This window comes from Cyanistes caeruleus, chromosome 2 (genome assembly GCF_971803275.1).
Source record: "Cyanistes caeruleus chromosome 2, bCyaCae1.hap1.1, whole genome shotgun sequence".
NCBI classification, from domain to species: domain Eukaryota; kingdom Metazoa; phylum Chordata; class Aves; order Passeriformes; family Paridae; genus Cyanistes; species Cyanistes caeruleus.
The window spans coordinates 41,905,223-41,924,092 of record NC_141702.1 but is presented as its reverse complement, the minus strand read 5'-3'; the positions used below and the strand labels follow the sequence as shown (position 1 = coordinate 41,924,092).

At 34.1% G+C, this 18,870-nt stretch overlaps 1 protein-coding gene across 5 annotated transcripts in view; it reads right to left on the bottom strand.

The window, feature by feature from the left end:
• GRIK2 (glutamate ionotropic receptor kainate type subunit 2) overlaps positions 1-18,870 on the bottom strand; it is a 353,896-nt gene that overhangs the window by 1,206 nt on the left and 333,820 nt on the right. For 2 of the 5 annotated variants that reach the window (XM_086876641.1, XM_086876645.1), the window contains 2 exons: positions 14,051-14,301; positions 5,811-5,988 (listed from right to left, as the gene is read on the bottom strand). In XM_086876641.1, coding sequence (XP_086732767.1) covers positions 5,811-5,988; positions 14,051-14,301 — 429 coding nt within the window. Of the gene's footprint in view, positions 1-5,810; positions 5,989-13,642; positions 13,844-14,050; positions 14,302-18,870 lie in introns of those variants that run through there. The other 3 variants (XM_086876642.1, XM_086876644.1, XM_086876643.1) reach the window with 2 other exon arrangements.

Below are 18,870 nucleotides of genomic sequence, written 5' to 3'. Positions count from 1 at the left end.
ATAATTGTATTTCTATGTGACTTAAGTAACAGTTATTCAACAAAATATTGTTTTAGTATACAAATTTTATAAAAGTTTATAAACATGAATTCATGTTTCAATACTCTTAAAATCCAGATCCATTACTGAAAATTGATATTTACTCCATTATATATAATATCCTCTGTATATAAACTTTTCCCACTAGTGGTTATCATTTATGGAGTAGGTGTTTGCAAAATAAAAAAAACCCAAATCAGCAACTGAGTTTTGTTGAGCTTTACGAAATGTGTATTATTAAAGTTTATTAACATTTTTCCATCAAATCCTCAAAGTCCTTTTTCCAGCTTGCAGTACAAGAAATTTGAAAAGTAAAATAAAATCTCCCTATTCTCTCAGTCTGACTGAATTTTCAACTGCTAATAGTGTGCTGAGCAATTAGCCTTCTCTCAGTCTGAGAATTGGAGTATCAAATGACATATGGTAGTAAGGAAAAAAGTCTCACTTTTGGGCTCTGCATCATAGTTTAACTCAAACGTTTTGCATCTAATGGAGAAATGTACTAGCTAAATAACACATCCCAGAAGTTGAGATGTTAAGCCAAGCCTCTGACAATTGCTCTCAGCCAAAACAAATTTGAGGTGTGGTCTAACCCTTTGCATTTTTCTCTCTTAATAATTAATCTCCAGGCCAGGGAGATGATCAGAAACAAAAAGGCAAATGAACAAATTAAAAACAAACAAACAATTTATCGAACAAGAACTCAAAAAGTCAAAGCATCTAGAATTATTATAACTATCTTGTGACCATTTTTTTATTTTGTTTGGTTAGTGGTAATCAATATATTATTGTCTCATTTGGCCTTTAAAAAAACCCCTCCTTTATTTCTGAACTTATATCTTCATTATTCGTACAAACCTGAAGCTTGAAGATTAGATGCAGAAAATATTTAAGCATCCTACCCTACCTAGATTGAAGCTGCATTCATAAAAGTCTGCATTCAGCTTCCAGCCTCCAGGGCTGAAAGGACTCTAAGCAGAAAGGCACTCAGCTTTCCCCATTAAATTTTACAGCTTTGTCATTTGGCAATAGTAGAAATTCTGAGAAACACACTGGTGCTTGGCTTAGTCGTGGATCCTTTTAGAATTCACATTCCAGTTCTCCATGCATGTTTATCAGTCCAATAGGTATTCTCTGAAAGGACCTAACAAACCAAGTTCCTTAAAAAATGTGGCAACTGCTAAAGAATAAATTTCTTCAGTGCAGCCAGTCATCAGCTGGAGCATTAGAGCTGAACATCAGTCACATTTAAGTGTGTCAATAAAATAGCATCTTCTGCCAGAGAAATCTAAGCTTGTGTCTCAGTAAACAGCCATAACCTACAGGCATTAGACCACTCCAAGGTAAAGTCACTTGCAGTTGCTGCCTCCTGATCCTGTTCCACTTGGCACGGTAGCAGTTAACAGAGGAACAGAGAAAGTGAGAAAGGGAAAATGTGAGATGTTCTGTAGATTAGGGATGAGAGCACACAGCAGCAGAGGGAGAGCTTCAGTGGTAGCTCCTGTTTCACTGAGAACTTCAGTAGGTTTACATAAAATTCTGTTTTGTGCAGAAGAGTGCAAACATGACTTGTCTTAATCAGGAATTAGAACTGAACATGAATCCAAAAAATCCTGAACAAATGCCCTCTTCCCTAATCCTTTGCATGAATAAGGAAATGGGCAGGTGGGAATTGAAGGAAAGGGTAATCTTGCTGTGGGTGTGATACACTTCCTTTGAAACATTTCTTTCTCCTGCTGAGTTTGAAATAATGCCTACTCAACATACACTAGAAATTATTTTACCACCTACAACTAAAAAAAGCTTAAACTGTGAGTCCAAAGAAGAAGAAGGTATATTTCTCTGGTTCAGAGTCAAGAACATGCCCTTCAGAGGCAAAAAATTAGCATTTCTGGCTGAAGTGAGCTCTGCTATGTGCACTGGGTTGACATCCAAGACAGCTTTCTTTGTGTGAATGAGGTGGCTAAAATTCCTAATTGAATGGTCTGAATGTAACATGTCAAATGTTAATGCATATGGTATCTTTGCTGAGTATTGTGTAGAAAGTAGAAAACTGTACCTCCTTGTCCTACTATACTTCGAAAGAAAATATTCAACTCTCTTAGAATCCCCTCTTTTCTACTAAAGTGCTGTTGCTTAACATCAAAACTGCCATTATGATTATGGAATAGAAATTAATCCTGAAATATTTTAAAAGGGCAAGGTTTCATTTAGTATTTCATAATGGCTTACAGGCTAAATTTCTAAGGCTTGAAGATCTTGGAATTTCCACTGTGTGAGGAACCTAGCATATAAGTCAGGAATTTCATAGGGAATCCATTAAGAAGTAAATGGTGCAACTCAGCACTACACCACTTTTTGCCATTATACAGCTCTCACCGCTGGAATTAAAGACTTAGCTAAAACATTCTGAGGAACAAAATCCTTCTAAATTTTAAAATTATGCATTTGCTCTTAAAACTTTCAAGATTGTATCCCTTGTCTCTCTTTTTTTGCCAAGATGTCTGAGAAGAATGCCGAATTAGAATAAATCCTTTTCAAGAGGAATCAGTCCACCAAAACCTTTGCAAAAATCTGCAAAGGGTATAAATTTTTAGGTTATATCAGTAGGGAATGGATTATAACCAACGTCCAAGAGAAGAGAAGATACATGTCAACATTCGTATGTATCTTGAAAATGAGATCTCAAGAAACTTGCCAACACATTTTATCTGAGAATTTTACCTGGATATGAAAACTCATTAAAAGAGATATTTCTGAATGGCTGACAGTCTTAACAAAGCATATACCGTAACTTTGAGACAGCTATTTTACATAAAATATTCTTCCATTCTAGGTCTTCAAATTATTTTTATAAGTTATTTATGGTATCTAGTATGCGCATACAGTAATAAAAATATTGTTTCTGATTAAGAGTATTGTTAAATATTTTCTGTTTGTTTGCTTGTTTCAAATTTCACTCATTGAAATAGTCATGTATTTTAAAAATATTATTTCAAGGCTATGTAAGTTTATGATCCAGATCTTTTTGCTTCTTTGGGTTGTATCTGAGAAACATAAGGAATACATATTAAAAAAGTCACATTCAATAAATTTTAGAAAGTATTTATAGTTCACTTTTTAATTGAAATTAATAATTTTTTTGTCTAATTTCAATTCCAATCTCTGTAGTCTCCATTTTTGATGCCATTAAATTTTGTGTTCTTTCACTGTTAGGATTCAATTCTTCGGAATAATAATACATGAAAACAAGAAAAAGCTCTAGAATATTTTTTATCTGACAGAGAAAAGAATGATATGATTTTAGAAAAGATAATCCAATGTCTTGATCCTGAATTCAACTGCTAGGGGAAAACAGCAAAATATTTACAGAACTGAAAGGCTACATTTCAAAACTGTTGTCCATCACAGAATTGAGCACTTTAGTTTATATTACAAGACCACTTAATTCAAAGAAAATAACCTCTTGCTCCCAACTTACCTTCCACACAGTAGGCATGTTACAAGAGCATCAGTTATTATCAATCTTTCACTAAGCCTTACAAAATAATAAGTTGTCTTCTTAAATGTTACCAGAAAGTAAGTGCTGCCTTCAATTCAGATATAATCAAATACTAGAAGAATTTAAGGACAGCATACAGCTCTCTAAACCATAGTGTGCATAAGTGCATCAGTTTTGTTGCAGCATATCCTGATAAAACATTGCCAAAAAAAGTGCACAAAAGATAATTTTAATCAGAACTGCAGGTCTTAGCCTTCTAACACAAAACAATTTTGAAAAAAGTGCGTTATAAGGTGAATAAAGAAGTAACAGACAGCTCTGATATTCCTTGCCACTGACATCTCACAAGTCATGGAGAATCAAGATAAGAATTTTGCAAAATGCTAGCACTGCTTACAAGCTGATTAGACGGCTTGTGCATGGCTTTACGGCATGAGAAAAAGATTTTTCCACATGTGTATTAATATGAAAGGTAGATAATACTTACACTGCTTTCATTATTTAGCTTCATGAGAATTTAGAAAGGTAATTAGAAATCATAATAGCATTTGTTAGACACATCATTATGAGACTACCTTAGATTTTTCTTTAAACAGTCTAAAAAGAGCAACAGGAAGAGAGAACAGCATGCTTGCAACACTCTAAACATTCTAGTTAAAGTGGTTAACTAGTCAGTGTGTTTAAAAAATCTCCAATCGCTGGTTTGTATTTTTCCTTTCTTTGATGACTGTCAACATTCAATAGGATTTAAGATTTACAGAGTTCATTACTTCCAAGACTTGTCTTGTCTGTCAGACATTATTTGAAGATTTGTTTAATTATCTTAAAGCAGCAACAGCAGTAATCCTGTATTATCTTGTGCTATGGGTCATTGTTCTAGCATCTAGGAGGACATATCAATCAAATCGTTTTTTGTCTTGAAGTTAGTTGAGAATGAATGCACAGTCCTATCCTGACTCTCCCTCCTAATCAGTTTCTGATTCCTATGCCACTCCTTCAGGGATTTTAAATATGTGTATGGAAAATCTGTCAATCCTAAACCCTCTAGACAGAAAAACAAATCCAATCAAAATGTTGGGTTAGGATCACAAAGAGATGAACAATTAAAGAGAAAATAACCTCAGAAAAAGTGAATCATATATCATGGTAGTCAGAGTACAAGCATTTCAAAGTTGAAGTGTACCTGTAATTAGATTTTTAGGTTGCTTAGTTATATACCTATTCTTAAGCATGACTGTAGATCGAAGGTTGCAGATATATATGTGCATACTATACATATCCATACATGCATAATATAGTTACCTTAAAAATATTTTGCCACTAACTTTTCTGAGGCAGTACAGTTTCAATCCACAGCAAGTATAATGCACAAGTACACTTCAGACTAAATTCACACCAATTACCTGAACATATCACCAATATATTCCAAATTTTAGATTAAGCAATTATTTGGAGCTATGGAAGAAATAGAATGAGCAACCAGTTTAGGAAGTTATTTTCAGACAAAAATATATGTCACTTGTATGAAAGAGAAATTTCAATGCCCACTCAAATGATGACAATAATATCAAACAAAGTGAAAAATTTAATTCCACAGATAAAGCTTTGTGTTCACTGTAGTATCTACAAAGTCACCACCAGTAGAGTAGTTCCAGACAGCTTGATGAAGCATGAGGTGCTTTATCCTGTAACTGAATGCTGGCTGTTTCAAGGACTTTTGTAGCTATTTGACAGAGAGGATCAAAAAAAGTCTGATGGGACTGACCCTTCCTGTAACAAAACAACACTGAAACAATTTTCTGCAGGCTGAAGTGCTCGCTGAGTTTAAGAGTTATGACATGAACTTAGATGACATACAGGACCTCACTGCAGGCCACTTCTTGTGTTTATTGTGTCTCCCAGTGGGACAATAAAATTCCAGCTTGCCTTAAATAAATTATCAACCGGTGTCAAAAAAAACCCATATAAAACAAACAAACAAAAAAACCTCACCAAAAAAGATATAGCCACTCTCAAATTCTAAAATTTATTTCCTAACAGAACAAAATGCACTCTGGTTGATGACAGAGACTTTCAGGAAAGCAACACTTGAGTTCATTTAAAGTCTTCTGAAACTATTTTCCTTGTTTTTAGCCTGACAGCTACCTTTCTGTCTGTGGTTGATGGGGAACTTCTATTAGTGCAGAAAGCTTTTTTCAAAGTGGTTTTGTTTAGCTCTGCCAGCAGCCCTTCCAGCCATCACACTGACCATGATGTTTTTCTGACTCACCTGTGGACCTAGGCTGGGGCAGAAGGGATTGCACTTGTGTGGTTCCACTCTTTCCTCTCAGAGAACTCCCAGAGGATGGCATAGGGCAATTGCTCATCAGCCCCGAGGGCTCTCTCTCATGTAGGATTCCACAAGGTTTCATCCTGTCATCTCTCCTTTCAACATGTATATGAGGCCACTGAGGAGATAACGAAATAATTTGGGCTGTGGTGTCATTGACACACAGATGTTACACAGTCCTACTCTATTGTCAGACCAGGATGGTGCTGTCATTTCCAGCTTCCAGTGCCTGGCTGAAGTAGGGGGGGTGATGGCAATTTAATCCCAGAGAGACAGGTGCTGTGTTGGACAGGTAAAGGCAAGCACTCAGAAGATATCTTCTCATTTTTCAGTTCAGCCTCTTCTGGAAGAGGCTGACAGTCTCACATTTCTCCAGGTTTGGGTCTGTGTTTTCAAACTCAAAGTGGCAATAAGTGCTATTTGTCATTAGCGTTTCAGTCAGAGACAATAATTTTCACTGATGTAAACCTTGTCACACCAGTCCAGATCTTCTTCCAGAACATGGTACTGCTGTCTTGTGCCCCTGGACAATGGCTACACATGACTGGTAGGTGTTTAACAAGGACTGAGAGCAATTAATTGTACTTCAGCCATGTAGCTGTCACTGAGAAAATAAATAACAGAATATATGGCACCGCCTAACTGGTTTAGAACAATAGCCATTGCAATGTTAATGGGTGTGTATTTTGCAATCACATCTCTGCAGATATTTCTCTGCCTTTTCAGCAGAGGTGATACTGGTTGCTCTAGTCAATCCCCTGGGATCTTGCATTCTCAGCCACAGGATGTGGAGGTTCTTTCAGCTGTTGAATCATCTTTGATCCTACATCTAAATTCATTCTTTTTGTCCAAAGAATATCAGGTTTGTTGATCATCAGGCACGGTGAAAGGAACTGATGATGAGATGTAATTAATGCTTTGTAGTACCAATCTATGTGGATTAAAATGCTTTGTATAACATAATTTGAAAATAAATAGTTAATTTTACAGAGATGTTTTAGAAAATAAATATAAGCTCTCTTACCTGAATTCTAAACAGCTTTTTTTTATACAGTTTACTCAGATTAAGTCCTCTGTACTATATTCACTGTAAAATTTATACTAATTTTATAGTTCAGTGTGATAGTATTAACTTAATGAGAAATTTGGCATGGCCTCAAACCATATTGAACAGAGAGAGACTATCAGTATTAACTTAATGCCAAAGTTGTCTACTGTTTTGGGAGCTATGTTATAGTCACATTGCAGTACATGACATCAAAAGTTTTACCACCCAATTCTCTACAATTAAAAGGTTTCATCTGACAGTCAAATATATATTCTCAATCTAAAATGTAGTAGGATGTGCTTGTTATTTTGCTGACCTTTACAAAAGTCAAAGTAAATAAATCAGCTGAACTAAACTGTATTTGCTGCTACATTTAACTATAGCAGAGCTGATCAGTTAAAAATGAGAAGTTTAATGGTTTATAATAAAATATTATATGCTAAGGTATTATTTAGAGGAAGACAATTAAAAATTATTAGAAACACAAATGTTTTATGATCTGACATATTTTCCATTGGAATGAAAATATATTTTTATCAGAGGAGAAAATAATCATATAATGTGTTTCTTCTTTCTACTGATGAGTGAAAGTGAATCATATTTGCTAAAAAGTAAACAACATGTAGGGGTTTCCAAATTTTTTTTTCATACACCTTTAAATTCTTGTCAAACTTAAAATATTCCTTAACTCAGACCTATCATTTAAACTCTGATCTTTGACTGAATGAATATGGAACTATACTGAACTTCCTGCACTTGTGTACTTATGTACTTACATAATGGTCAACTTTACATACACTCCTCTATTTTCAGTTGTTATTTGAAAGACACAAATTAAGACATTAAAAACACCTCAGAATAAAAAGTCCATTACCAAACAGATACTGGTTGAGCTGCAGTCAAAAATAAAAATAGCATTCTTGGTTTTAGTATTTTATTGTTCGCAAATTACTTAAAAATGCCACAGTTGGTAACTTGCTTTTTTTCCTTTTTTATTTTCTTCTGTTAAAGGTGTTTAGGGGTGCAGATTGCATCTGTGTTTTGTGGGGGGTTGTTTTGATTTGCTGGGTTTTTGGATTTTGCAACAATTCCTCCCCTAAAAAAATATTCTGTAATATATACTTACATGGTTTCCAAGAGGGCATTTAATTAAAATTAATACCAGAAATTTACGTAATCTCTAAACTTACACATACACAAATTAACCATACAAGTTTATACATACTTATACAGTGAGTGCTCAGGGGACTACAGAATGATAGAAGTTCCCAATTTTCCAATGGCATATCTGCAGAATGCAGCATGCTAATGTTGGAAAAACATTTTCTTCCATGACCTGTCCCAGCTGCTGCTTTTCTCAGCCAAAATTACAATTTCTGAGGTTACTCCATTAAAAAATGTGACACAAAAATGCACACTACATCACTGACTGTAGATTGCACAAAAGCTACTTGGGATATAAATCCCAAAGCTTTTACTTCAATTTACCAAGGATGTCCACATTATTTTGTTTCTTGTAGCCTGAGGAACAGGCTTTTCAACTTTAAAATCTTTTGAACTTGTCTCTCCCTGGAAAAAAATCAATAGGCTGAGATTTACTTTGGTATTGTTCCAAAACTACTATAAATTACTGTCCCAAATTCAAAGGCTTTTGATATTAAATTATTAGGAATATTTTTGAACTCCAGCAATACTGACATAACTGCATTTTTCTGAGAAAGTAAAGTTTTTAGTCAAAACTAATTTAGTAAAATTTGCAAAAATATTCCAAAACACCAGACCAAAAAATATTACATTAAAATAAGAATTCTAAAACCTTCTCATTTTTTCATATGAAAATATTGAAATTTGGTTTTGCACTCTTGATAGCAATTAAAATAAAGATGAAAATACTGACTTTCTACACATCCTGCTGACAAAGAAGCATCACAATATTTCAGTAATTATTAACTTCTTTGTGTAAGTTCTTTCCATAGAGGAGAATCTATACATTTGCACTTTGCTGACATGAATTCTAAAAAGAAGCATTTTAAGACATAATGAAGGAAACTTATCCTAGTACAAATAGATCATAAAAGGACCTTGGAAAATAAACTCTTATTAGCATTTACACTGACTGCATGTAAAGAAATTGAGAACAGTTAAATCATATTTGAGAGGAGCAAAATCAGGATGATGTGTAACTGCATATGGTCACCGTGCAAAAACTGTTTCAGCCCATCAGCTCTTGGCCCCTCCTTGCCTCTTGAGAAGGGTGTGGGACCACTACACCAGTAAAACCAGATTTGTAGATAACTTCTCCAGCCAATGTCACCCTCTCCAAAGAAACCCTGACCAGGATAGGCACAAGAACAATTTACAAGGGTGACAACAAGCAATGGTCTATATATCCATGGCACAGCCTTCATCAATACTGTGAATTTCATCCTAATATTTTCAGCAGTGCACACGTAGTTTCTATCACATCTGTCACAGCTAACACTTACAGTAGTATCTAATCACTCTGTAAGGGTGGTATGAAAATGGAAATAATCTCAGAGAAAACTTAAAAAAAAACTCGAACACACAAAGTCAAAGGAAAGGTCAATAAATTCTCAAACCGAGAATCATCAATATATTATGCTAAATATTAATGGTCTTCAAGGTCAATGTTTTCCCTGGCATTTACAGTAATAATGTGAACTATACAAAACTAAATGTGTGAAATGGACATAAACCCATAATGCATTGATGCACATCAATTAAAAAAAAAAGAAAAGAAAATAAGAAAGACATAGTAATTGTTTTAAATGGCTTCTGATTCTAACCTTGCTTATTCCCTGCCCTCTGAGTGCCTGTTAAAATAAGGGAGCAGGTCATTCAGCAGAAAAAGCAATTATAAAATGCAAATGACTGAGCATTTATTGTCAAGATTGGCTAGATAAAAAAGGTCTGATAATAACATGTTTCCAAGTAGATGACATAATTAGATGTTTGTATCATAAACAATGGGAAATAATACAAGCCTTTAGCATTTTCAGAAAGGCTGCAATTAAACAGTAAGTAAGCATTGTGACATAAATTTTATTAAAAAGTGACAATTAAACTTCCCTCTCAGAAATTAGAAGGCACCATCTTGTGGTTGCTCTGCAGGAATGCAGGAATGTCAGGACAACTTCTGACCTACCATCTCCTCCTACCCTTTCCCACTGTGCCAACTGGAATATCAACATTCTACCATAGACAAGGATATGTGCTCTGCCATTCCCAGCACTTCCTCTGAAGGAAACAGTGAGATTATGTACTAGGCAAGACTAGAAGAGTTATCTAGTCCAAAATACACTCCAGGTTATCACATTATTAAAATATGTGTGTGAAGTAGAAAATTCAGAATTACTAGCAATCATAGCAAAACCACATTTAATTTCTAATAAGCTTAAGATCAAATTGTACCAAAACTTAAAGACTCTGTAGCTCATTAAAGCTGCATGAATTTTTGAGCCAGTTATGATCAGAAAGTCTTGTTCCTGCTGTCCTTACATTATAAAAACATGTTTTGAGAATTCTGCATAACGTGTTTTGAATTATTGTATTAATTTCAGACAAAAGTCATCCAGATAAATTTGTGCCATCTCTGAAGACATAGTATTGAATACAAGTCACAGCTCAGAATTCAGAATTTCTTCTTCCATGGAATCTGCAGTTGTAAGTAAAAAAGTTCTATATGTAACACATGTATATTCCAAGCTACTGATCTCTGCTTTGGGCCCAGTTCTGCCAACTGCTCAGACACTGTGCCTTGAGAGATAAATTATCCACACTAATCTTTCTCAACTCAATTGTGCAGCTGAGCAGTGAATTATTTACCATGGAATGTTCAATAGCTTTTGTCTTCCCTGTAAATGTATATAAGATATAAACAAGTATTAATGTACTTACTGATTTTATTGCATTTATAATAAATTATAAATTAATCACTATTTCAGAGAGGTTCATTTAACTGATGTTTGTGTTATGATTTGATTGTATAACTCCAGATATATTTTGCTGGCATTACTGTTTCAGTACATGTTGAGATTTAATCTAGTACTTTTTACTATAGGAAGTGTGTCTCTTAACAAATAGTTAAGGTATGTATGTCATTTTACATTATTTTAAATAATAATAATGGTTCAAAATTAATAAAATTTACATCTGCTATTTTTACACAGGCATATCTAGTTCCAGCCTGCTGAAGGCTCAATGAGTTTTGAAAGGCTAGAAATGATAACAGAATTTAATCCATATACAGCTTTTTTCACTTTCATAATTTCTGGATTTTCTGGAAAATAGTTAGCAATTTAGGACACTTACTTTCAAGCAAGTTAGCTTTAGTAAGTGCCAGTAACTGGTAGTCTAACTGTGATAACATCCAGGCTTTTCTTTTGAATGGTGTCAATAAAAGAGGAATTTCTCTCTGTCTGGAAAGTGTGTGGTGGCATAAAATCATCTGTTTCACAGAAAATCTCAGAAGTATCATATGTTTGCTTCGGACTTTTAAACATATCAGGGGCATGGATGTTTTGAACCATCTTTTCTTACAAGATGCAACATTTTTTATTTTAGCAAATCACACCATTTTATCTGCTGTTTTTCTGAGCTTGATTCCTTTCAAGATTTCACTCCTCCAAATAGGTTCACACCAGACAATATCTCTGCTTATGTGCAAGCTCCAAGAGAAGGGTGACATAAAAAAATTCTAAAGCCCCATATCTATATTATACAATTTCAATTTGTGTTGCCTCCCTGCTGGAAGCACACCTGAGTATTTTGTACACATTAAAAAGCAAACACCCATGGCTGCTTCTAACTCAGGATACTTCATATACTCAGCAGCTGAAATGATCTGATTCATTTCATCTCCTTGGCTCTTTGTATGACCTTTGTTCTTCCCTCTTTCCAAATATTGACAAACGCTATGCCAGAATGATACTCTGATTCTGAAGGGATGAAACCACAAATGTTACCAAAAATAGGTACCGCCTCTCTCCCCATGGGATATCCAAAGCAGCATTATTTGCATTGTTTGCTCATCTCAGCAGGGACTTGTCGAGACTGGAGACAAATTACAGGATTTCTCATCTCGCCCTAGGCTGCTGTTGCTCCCTCTCCTAGGCAAAGGGAATCTGCTGCTCTGGGAGAGGTTGAAAGAAGATGTTTCCTGAAAGTCTTTGGGTGCTGCAAAGAGTGGGTGAAGGGATGCTGGGGTAGGCCATGTGCAGGGATGTGAGCATTATTTTCCCCTTAAGTGCATTTCATAAATAAAACTGCTGTGAAATTTCAATGGTCTGCTGATATCAGGGTATCTGGGAGTAGCAGGGAGGAGATGGAAGGTAAGTGATTGGGGGCAAGGAGGAGAGAAAGGAGAGAAGCCTGACCCAACTCAGCTGCTGCAGATTTATTCCTAACTTTCAAAGTATCTAAATACTTGATGATGAAACATTTCTTGTACAAATGCTGTTGAGAGGTCATATTCCTCCAGTCATTGCTATCTCTATCCAACACTAATAAACAAACAAGTGGAAGAAAGCAAATACAAAAGAAAAATAGAAACAAAAAAACCTCCAAACCAAACAAACCATAAACAATTCCTCCCCACCTCCACCCTCCAAACTAAAGAACTTCAGGAAACAAATCCTTAATTAGAAAGTTACTGTTTGCTTCCTCTCACAACTTCCAACATGCTGCTATTATCACATATGTATTTACACCCTGTAAAATACTGAACTCATAACAAAATGATTATCAAAGCAGTCCTATTTTCTAATTGAGTGATTGCTAAAAATCCAGAAAAGCTAAACCAAACTTTACCAATGTGTATATAAGATCCATATCCATTTTAAGAATGGACAAATATTATTGATATTTACATGGGTTTCTTAAGTAACCAGCATATTTTTCCTTACATATTCATTTCAGAAACATAACATTCCAATAGTATGCTAACAGAAGGAATTAGCCTGCAGTATTTTAGAGAAGAGGACCTAAAGGGTCCTTTAACAATTAAATGAATGTACCCATGTTCAAACAGTGTTTAGGACCTTGAAACCTCACACTGCCTTAATGTGTGTTAGAAAAAAATTCTTAACAATATATTTATAACAGGAAACTTGAATACCAGAAAGTTGCCTCAAAAGTGAAAACAAATAGCAAATTTTCTGAGTAATGATTCAAGTTACAAAAGCTCACTAGCATCATCTGGAAAAATACCAATATAAATATAGCTTTTGGATTTACTACTGATTTTATTAAATTACATTTCTAAACATAAATTTAAAAATTGTCATAGGTCATAATTTCCTGAAAAGTAAAAAAAGAAGACCTAGCAAAATCCAACAATTTCTCTCAATGTTTAAAATTCAGATTTTGCCATAGCAATAAAATATACTATTTTCTTTTAGGTTTAGACATGGGCACATACATATAGAAATACTTATGTAATTATTATGCAAAAAAGATAACTTCAGCTACAAATTATTCAATATATTACTAGTCTTAGCACAATTACAGTATTCTGGTTGTATAAATTGCAAGTACACAACAAGTTAACAACAGGATTTTCAAAACTGGGTCAGTTTGAAATTACAGGACATCATATCAGTAGTAAACCCACCAAAAAAGAATCATGTTGATGTAACCTTTTCCAGATGTTACCAGGACAACTTTGCAAGCATAAACTCCTATAAAGAACATTTCTATAGAGACATTTTTAGAATTTGACTTTGAGCTACAGATGGTTTGTCTTTTGAAAATCAGAATTATCTGTAGAAGATTAATTTGTTTCCCATTACAGTTTCAGATTTCTTCTTCATCCATAAAATTAACTGCAGTGAACTTCCAGGAGTAAAAAGCTGTCTTTTTTCAGGCTTGAATAAGAGGAGAAATAGTCACTTGTCCTGAAATCTGGCTACAATTAAACACATTGAAGAAAAATTAAAAGCTGTAAATGTTAAACTTCGGATATTTTGCTGTCATCCTTTGTTATACAAATGCTTTACTATAAGCATAAACAATAAATATGCATCACCTACATTTCACTAAATATCACAAAATGTTTAAAATATTATTTAAATAGACCATAAATATAAATTAGACAGGTAATGACAATATTTACCTTTTCCAGCTGAGCATTTTTTTTTGATTTATACAAAAACTCCCCAACTGCCACAAAGACAGAAAGCACCAATCCTGCTGCCAGCACGATGAAGATTCCTCCAATATTCTGAACTCCCAAAGCACTGGCCTCTTTACTTTCCTCTTCTGGGCAACCATTGCCTCTCCACCATTTCTCTTTCATCATATGGAGCTTGCCTTCTTCCTGCAGCTGAAGAATTGCTATAGTGATCTTGTCTCTATATGGAGAACCTGAAGAGACCACAGGGAAGAAATATCATGTGGAATACATTACATGAAACCTTAGTTATTCTGAATAAAAATAAATAATATCTCATGAAAAACGATATCATTAACAGCCTTAATATTAATCAAAAGGCCATTTGCTTCTCAACACAATCACACTGGTGACATAAATACAAATCCACTTGCTCACACAAATATATATCCAGAAAACTTGATCCAGCTGGTTTTGCAGTAAGCCAGGCCACTTGATGCAAAAATTCCTATCACATTTAGTCCCATGGTCTCAAACATCTTCCTGCCCAAATATTATATTCAGTCAAACAGTATTCTTCTTCTAACTTTTTCAATTTTTTCTCAGTAAGTTTTTAAATGGGCTTCAGTAGATTTAGTCTAATATACATAAATCTACAGGTTGTTGCTTCATAGCTTGCTGCTCTAAAGGTAATAATAGGTCTGATATTAAATGAACACTTTAGCCTGTTAGTTTATTAAAAGAGGAGAAAAAAAATTTATACTTCCAGACCAACCCACAAAAGTCTTTATTTGATAGATTTTCAGGCATTTAAAACACCCTTCAACATGCACTTACTTATTAACAGTACCAGGTAGTAAGAAATTTAGAAGGATAAGATTTAGTGTGTTTGAATAGGAGGGACGTAAATTCTCATATTTTGATTTATTTCTTTCTTATAATTCATTATTTTAAAATGACATGATAATTTTGTAGCTTGAGAACATTTCAATATTTCAAGGGGTAGTTCAAAGGCTGATGTCATATCTTTGCATGTAATCTGTTCTCTTTTTCTTTACATTGTGCATAAAGGCTTTTCAAAGATTATTTTAAAACGTACATTGATAATTGAATAAAGGCAATGGAGAAAGCTTTTATTTTCCGAATTTTATAGAGTAAATCATGTCAGTTATAAGTACTTTCTCTGTTAAGATTTGTGCAGTGTTTAAGCAGACAACAAAGCCATCATTTTCTTGGCCTCCTTCAAAGACAGGAACAAAAGACTCTTCATTAAAGTAGTTAAGAAATCTCAGGAAAAGAAGGAAAAGAGTAGATTAAAAGGCATGGCATCCCCTCTTTCAGTTGATATGAATGCAATGCTACAATGTATCCCTCCTCCTTTTCCTTCTATCATCATAATGCTACTTACTGGCTATAGTTTTTAGGGTTTCTTTCAGCTAAATGTAATAAAATACATTTTCATTAACTTTTTACCCTCAAAAAAATCCTCTGTATCCGCTAGAGAGATGCTGCCTCTTTAACCATTTAATGTACTAAATGATCAGCTGTGAAGAAGTTGAAGAAATGCATGGCAAAGATCTTCTACAGTCTTTAAACTGTGGAAAAATATGTATACTCTTTTTTTTTTTAATTTCTTTTAGTTTGTTCTATATTTCTTCAAATTCTTTTTACGTATTTAGAACTTACCCTGAGAAGAGATCTTATCACAAAGAGATGCTGTGCCATTGTAGAACATAGAAAGGACTGCTAATTACAAAATACAAAGGCACCTCTTCCTTTATTCAAGAATAATATGTGGGAAGAGCCATCCTCAAAGTATTTGAATTGCAAGGACTTGTGCACTTATCATCTGTGCTTAGAAAAGGATGATGTTTTGTGCTAGGAGGTAAACTGTGTTTGCTCTGGACTATAAAGGAAGCATAAAGAAGGAAAACAAAATTTTCTACTCTCTTGTGCATTCAGGGGCCTACGTCACATCATTTCAGACCATCCTGATTATGCTGGAATTCCGCAAAACCCTATACTTGACATGTTTCTTCAGTGAGATGGAAGAAGGAACATGATTAGTCCACAAGAGCCTGGGGAAGTATAAGTGCATTCTGTAATCTTTTGGGAATATTTTCAACATTACACTGCATATAAATATTTAACAACAACAACTTAAATAACATTAGATTCAGAGAAATAGTCTTGGACTCAGTTTAAGCTGTCTTCCAATCTGACAGGCTGCTTTCTAATTAAACTGATTTGCATTTTGTTTCCACACTTCTGTTGGTCTAAATATAGTGAGTACCATCTATTCTTCATGTATTATTTATATTTTCTGGGGATCAGGTTTGTACACTTACAATTCTAGTCTATTTGAAACAGTTAAAAAAATTAATTAACTGAGGAATTCATAGAAAGAAACAATAAAGCATGTACTAATACAGTCTACAATTAGTTAAGTTTAAGAGGGTTACATTAGAAACAGTTTACAGTGATTCAGTTCGAAAGTTTCAATTATATTACTTACTGTTTGTGGTTTGCAAAATTTTGCACAATAGTTGTGGAATGGACATGTTACAGGACCTTTGGTGTTTCTACTGCAATATTTATATTTATTTATATATATATATATATATATATTTATATACCTTATTATCCTGTCTAAGAAATGATCCTGTCACAAGTAAAGATCAATGTGGGATGACAAGCATTATATATTGCTGCTGTTAAATCAATCATTTAAAAATTTATATCCATGAAAAAACTAGCACTGAATGCTGTAGTTCTATTCTAATTCTGAAGGACTTAGAATGTTCTAAATCCATAGTTTTATGTTTTGCAGCAAATATCGAGTACACCTAATAATCTGATACTTGGAATAAAGGAATTTTTAATTCTGTTTCTGCTGACTCAAATAGCTATTAAGAGAACAACGGAAGCATATGAACAATATTATTTCCTCAGACTAGATTTTTTCCTAGTTTTTTTTCATCTTACAAACAGGAATGCAAATCCTAGAAATGGAAAATCCACCCAGAAGCACCTGAAGTGGCTAAAATATCACAGTCTGATCAGTGGATGACAAAAGTAGCATTAAGAAGTAAGAAACAATAAATAGATAATGTGGTCAAGGCACCCAGATTATACTCTGGATGTAACAGCTGTTTTCCCTGCAGAACTGAAAAATGTTAGCGAGTAAATGCAAAAGATTTCTGACACTCACAGGTAATATTCCAAATCACTCTCATCACGTGACTGAAAGATGACTTGAGCCCTGCCATGAGGTGTTGCAAGAAGCCCATATCCTGCTTTTTACATTTTTAAATCTAAAGTGTTTAATATAATCTTATTTAAATGATCATTAAAGATAATTTAGTGTTGAAAACAAAAACAAAAAAGACATAAAAGGAAAATAGAATCTCTGAGACTCATGGACAATATATATGAAAATTTGCATAAAACACCTTTTTCTAAAGTTTCTCTACAAAACTAACAGTCTCCCAGGGTTACTGCAGAAGCTATACATAGATATGTTTTCTGCCCCGAAGTCTCAGTATATAAAGATTTATGCACATAATGATATGTTTAAACATAAATTATGAACACATAAGCTTTTTATATTGAGGCTTCACTGCATACAGATTAGTACTTTAAAATTCTGCTGATCTAACCGGTCTTGAAAATGCTTCCTACTAGATTTTAACTTAGCAAAATCTCCTTCCTGGTTACTCATTCTATCATATGAAAGCAGTTGGAGCATACTGGGGCCTGTAGAAATGATTTTGACTTTAAGTAAATCAAAAGGAAGAGCAGCTAATTCTGCTAACTCTTTTGATAAGAAAATTTTGAACCAGGAAATTTTTTGTTTCATCATGCAAGGTGCATTTTACTAAAAGGAATGACTATGAATTGCCTAGTATTTTTAAATATGCAAGCAGAACAGACTTACATGTTACTTTTTATTTCCTAGACAGGAAAAATACGTTCTGAATACACAGACACCACGGATAGCATCTTTTTTTCCTGTTTGGGCTTTTTTTTCTTTTGTTATTAATAATCCCAAGACAGTTTTATTTATCTTGCAACATTATTTCACATTCTGTGTACTTGGCCTAAGCAAAAGACAAAGGTGACTTGAATTCTCTTTGAAACAAAGTTGGGAATACGCTATCATATTCAGAACCTAGGTATGAAAGTGAGATAATTTAGAACTTCTTTGAGTAGTAAAATATTTATTGAAAGGAGAAAGCCACATATAACAGGAAAGATATCTAGGTTTTGAAGCTGTACATGAGTAGTGTACAATGAACAAAACAACCAGTTCAAGTTCTAGTTTTACCAGTTGAAAGGAAAAAGCACTAAACTCGGAATGGGAGAGTTCTGGCTTATTTGTTTTGAGTTTGTTTTTCTGCATGAACCCATTCTTGTTGTGGTTATGCCAGCTTGATCTATCAATCCTAAAAATAGTTTGTGTGTAAATACAATGTACTGCAGTCAAAATCTCACTCCAGTCTAAGCATACCTGAAATTTCCACAAGAATGCTGATTAACACCATTTATACTACTGGGAATGGGTGAATCATTTAAATTTTAGCTTAACAACATCTCTCTTATCCAATCTCTTAGCCTTATCAAGAACCACAGTCAAGAACCAAACTGCTTGCATGCTTTGTGATATCATACTTGAAAGTTTTGAGGTTTCTACTGTTCTACTATCCCCGCTCATCTGTTACTATGACACAGGTTTTCTTTTGCGGTTACAAGACAAAATTTAGCTCAGTCCTTTGGAACAGACATTCCTTCCTAGGAGATAACTGGTGATACACTATGTGGAG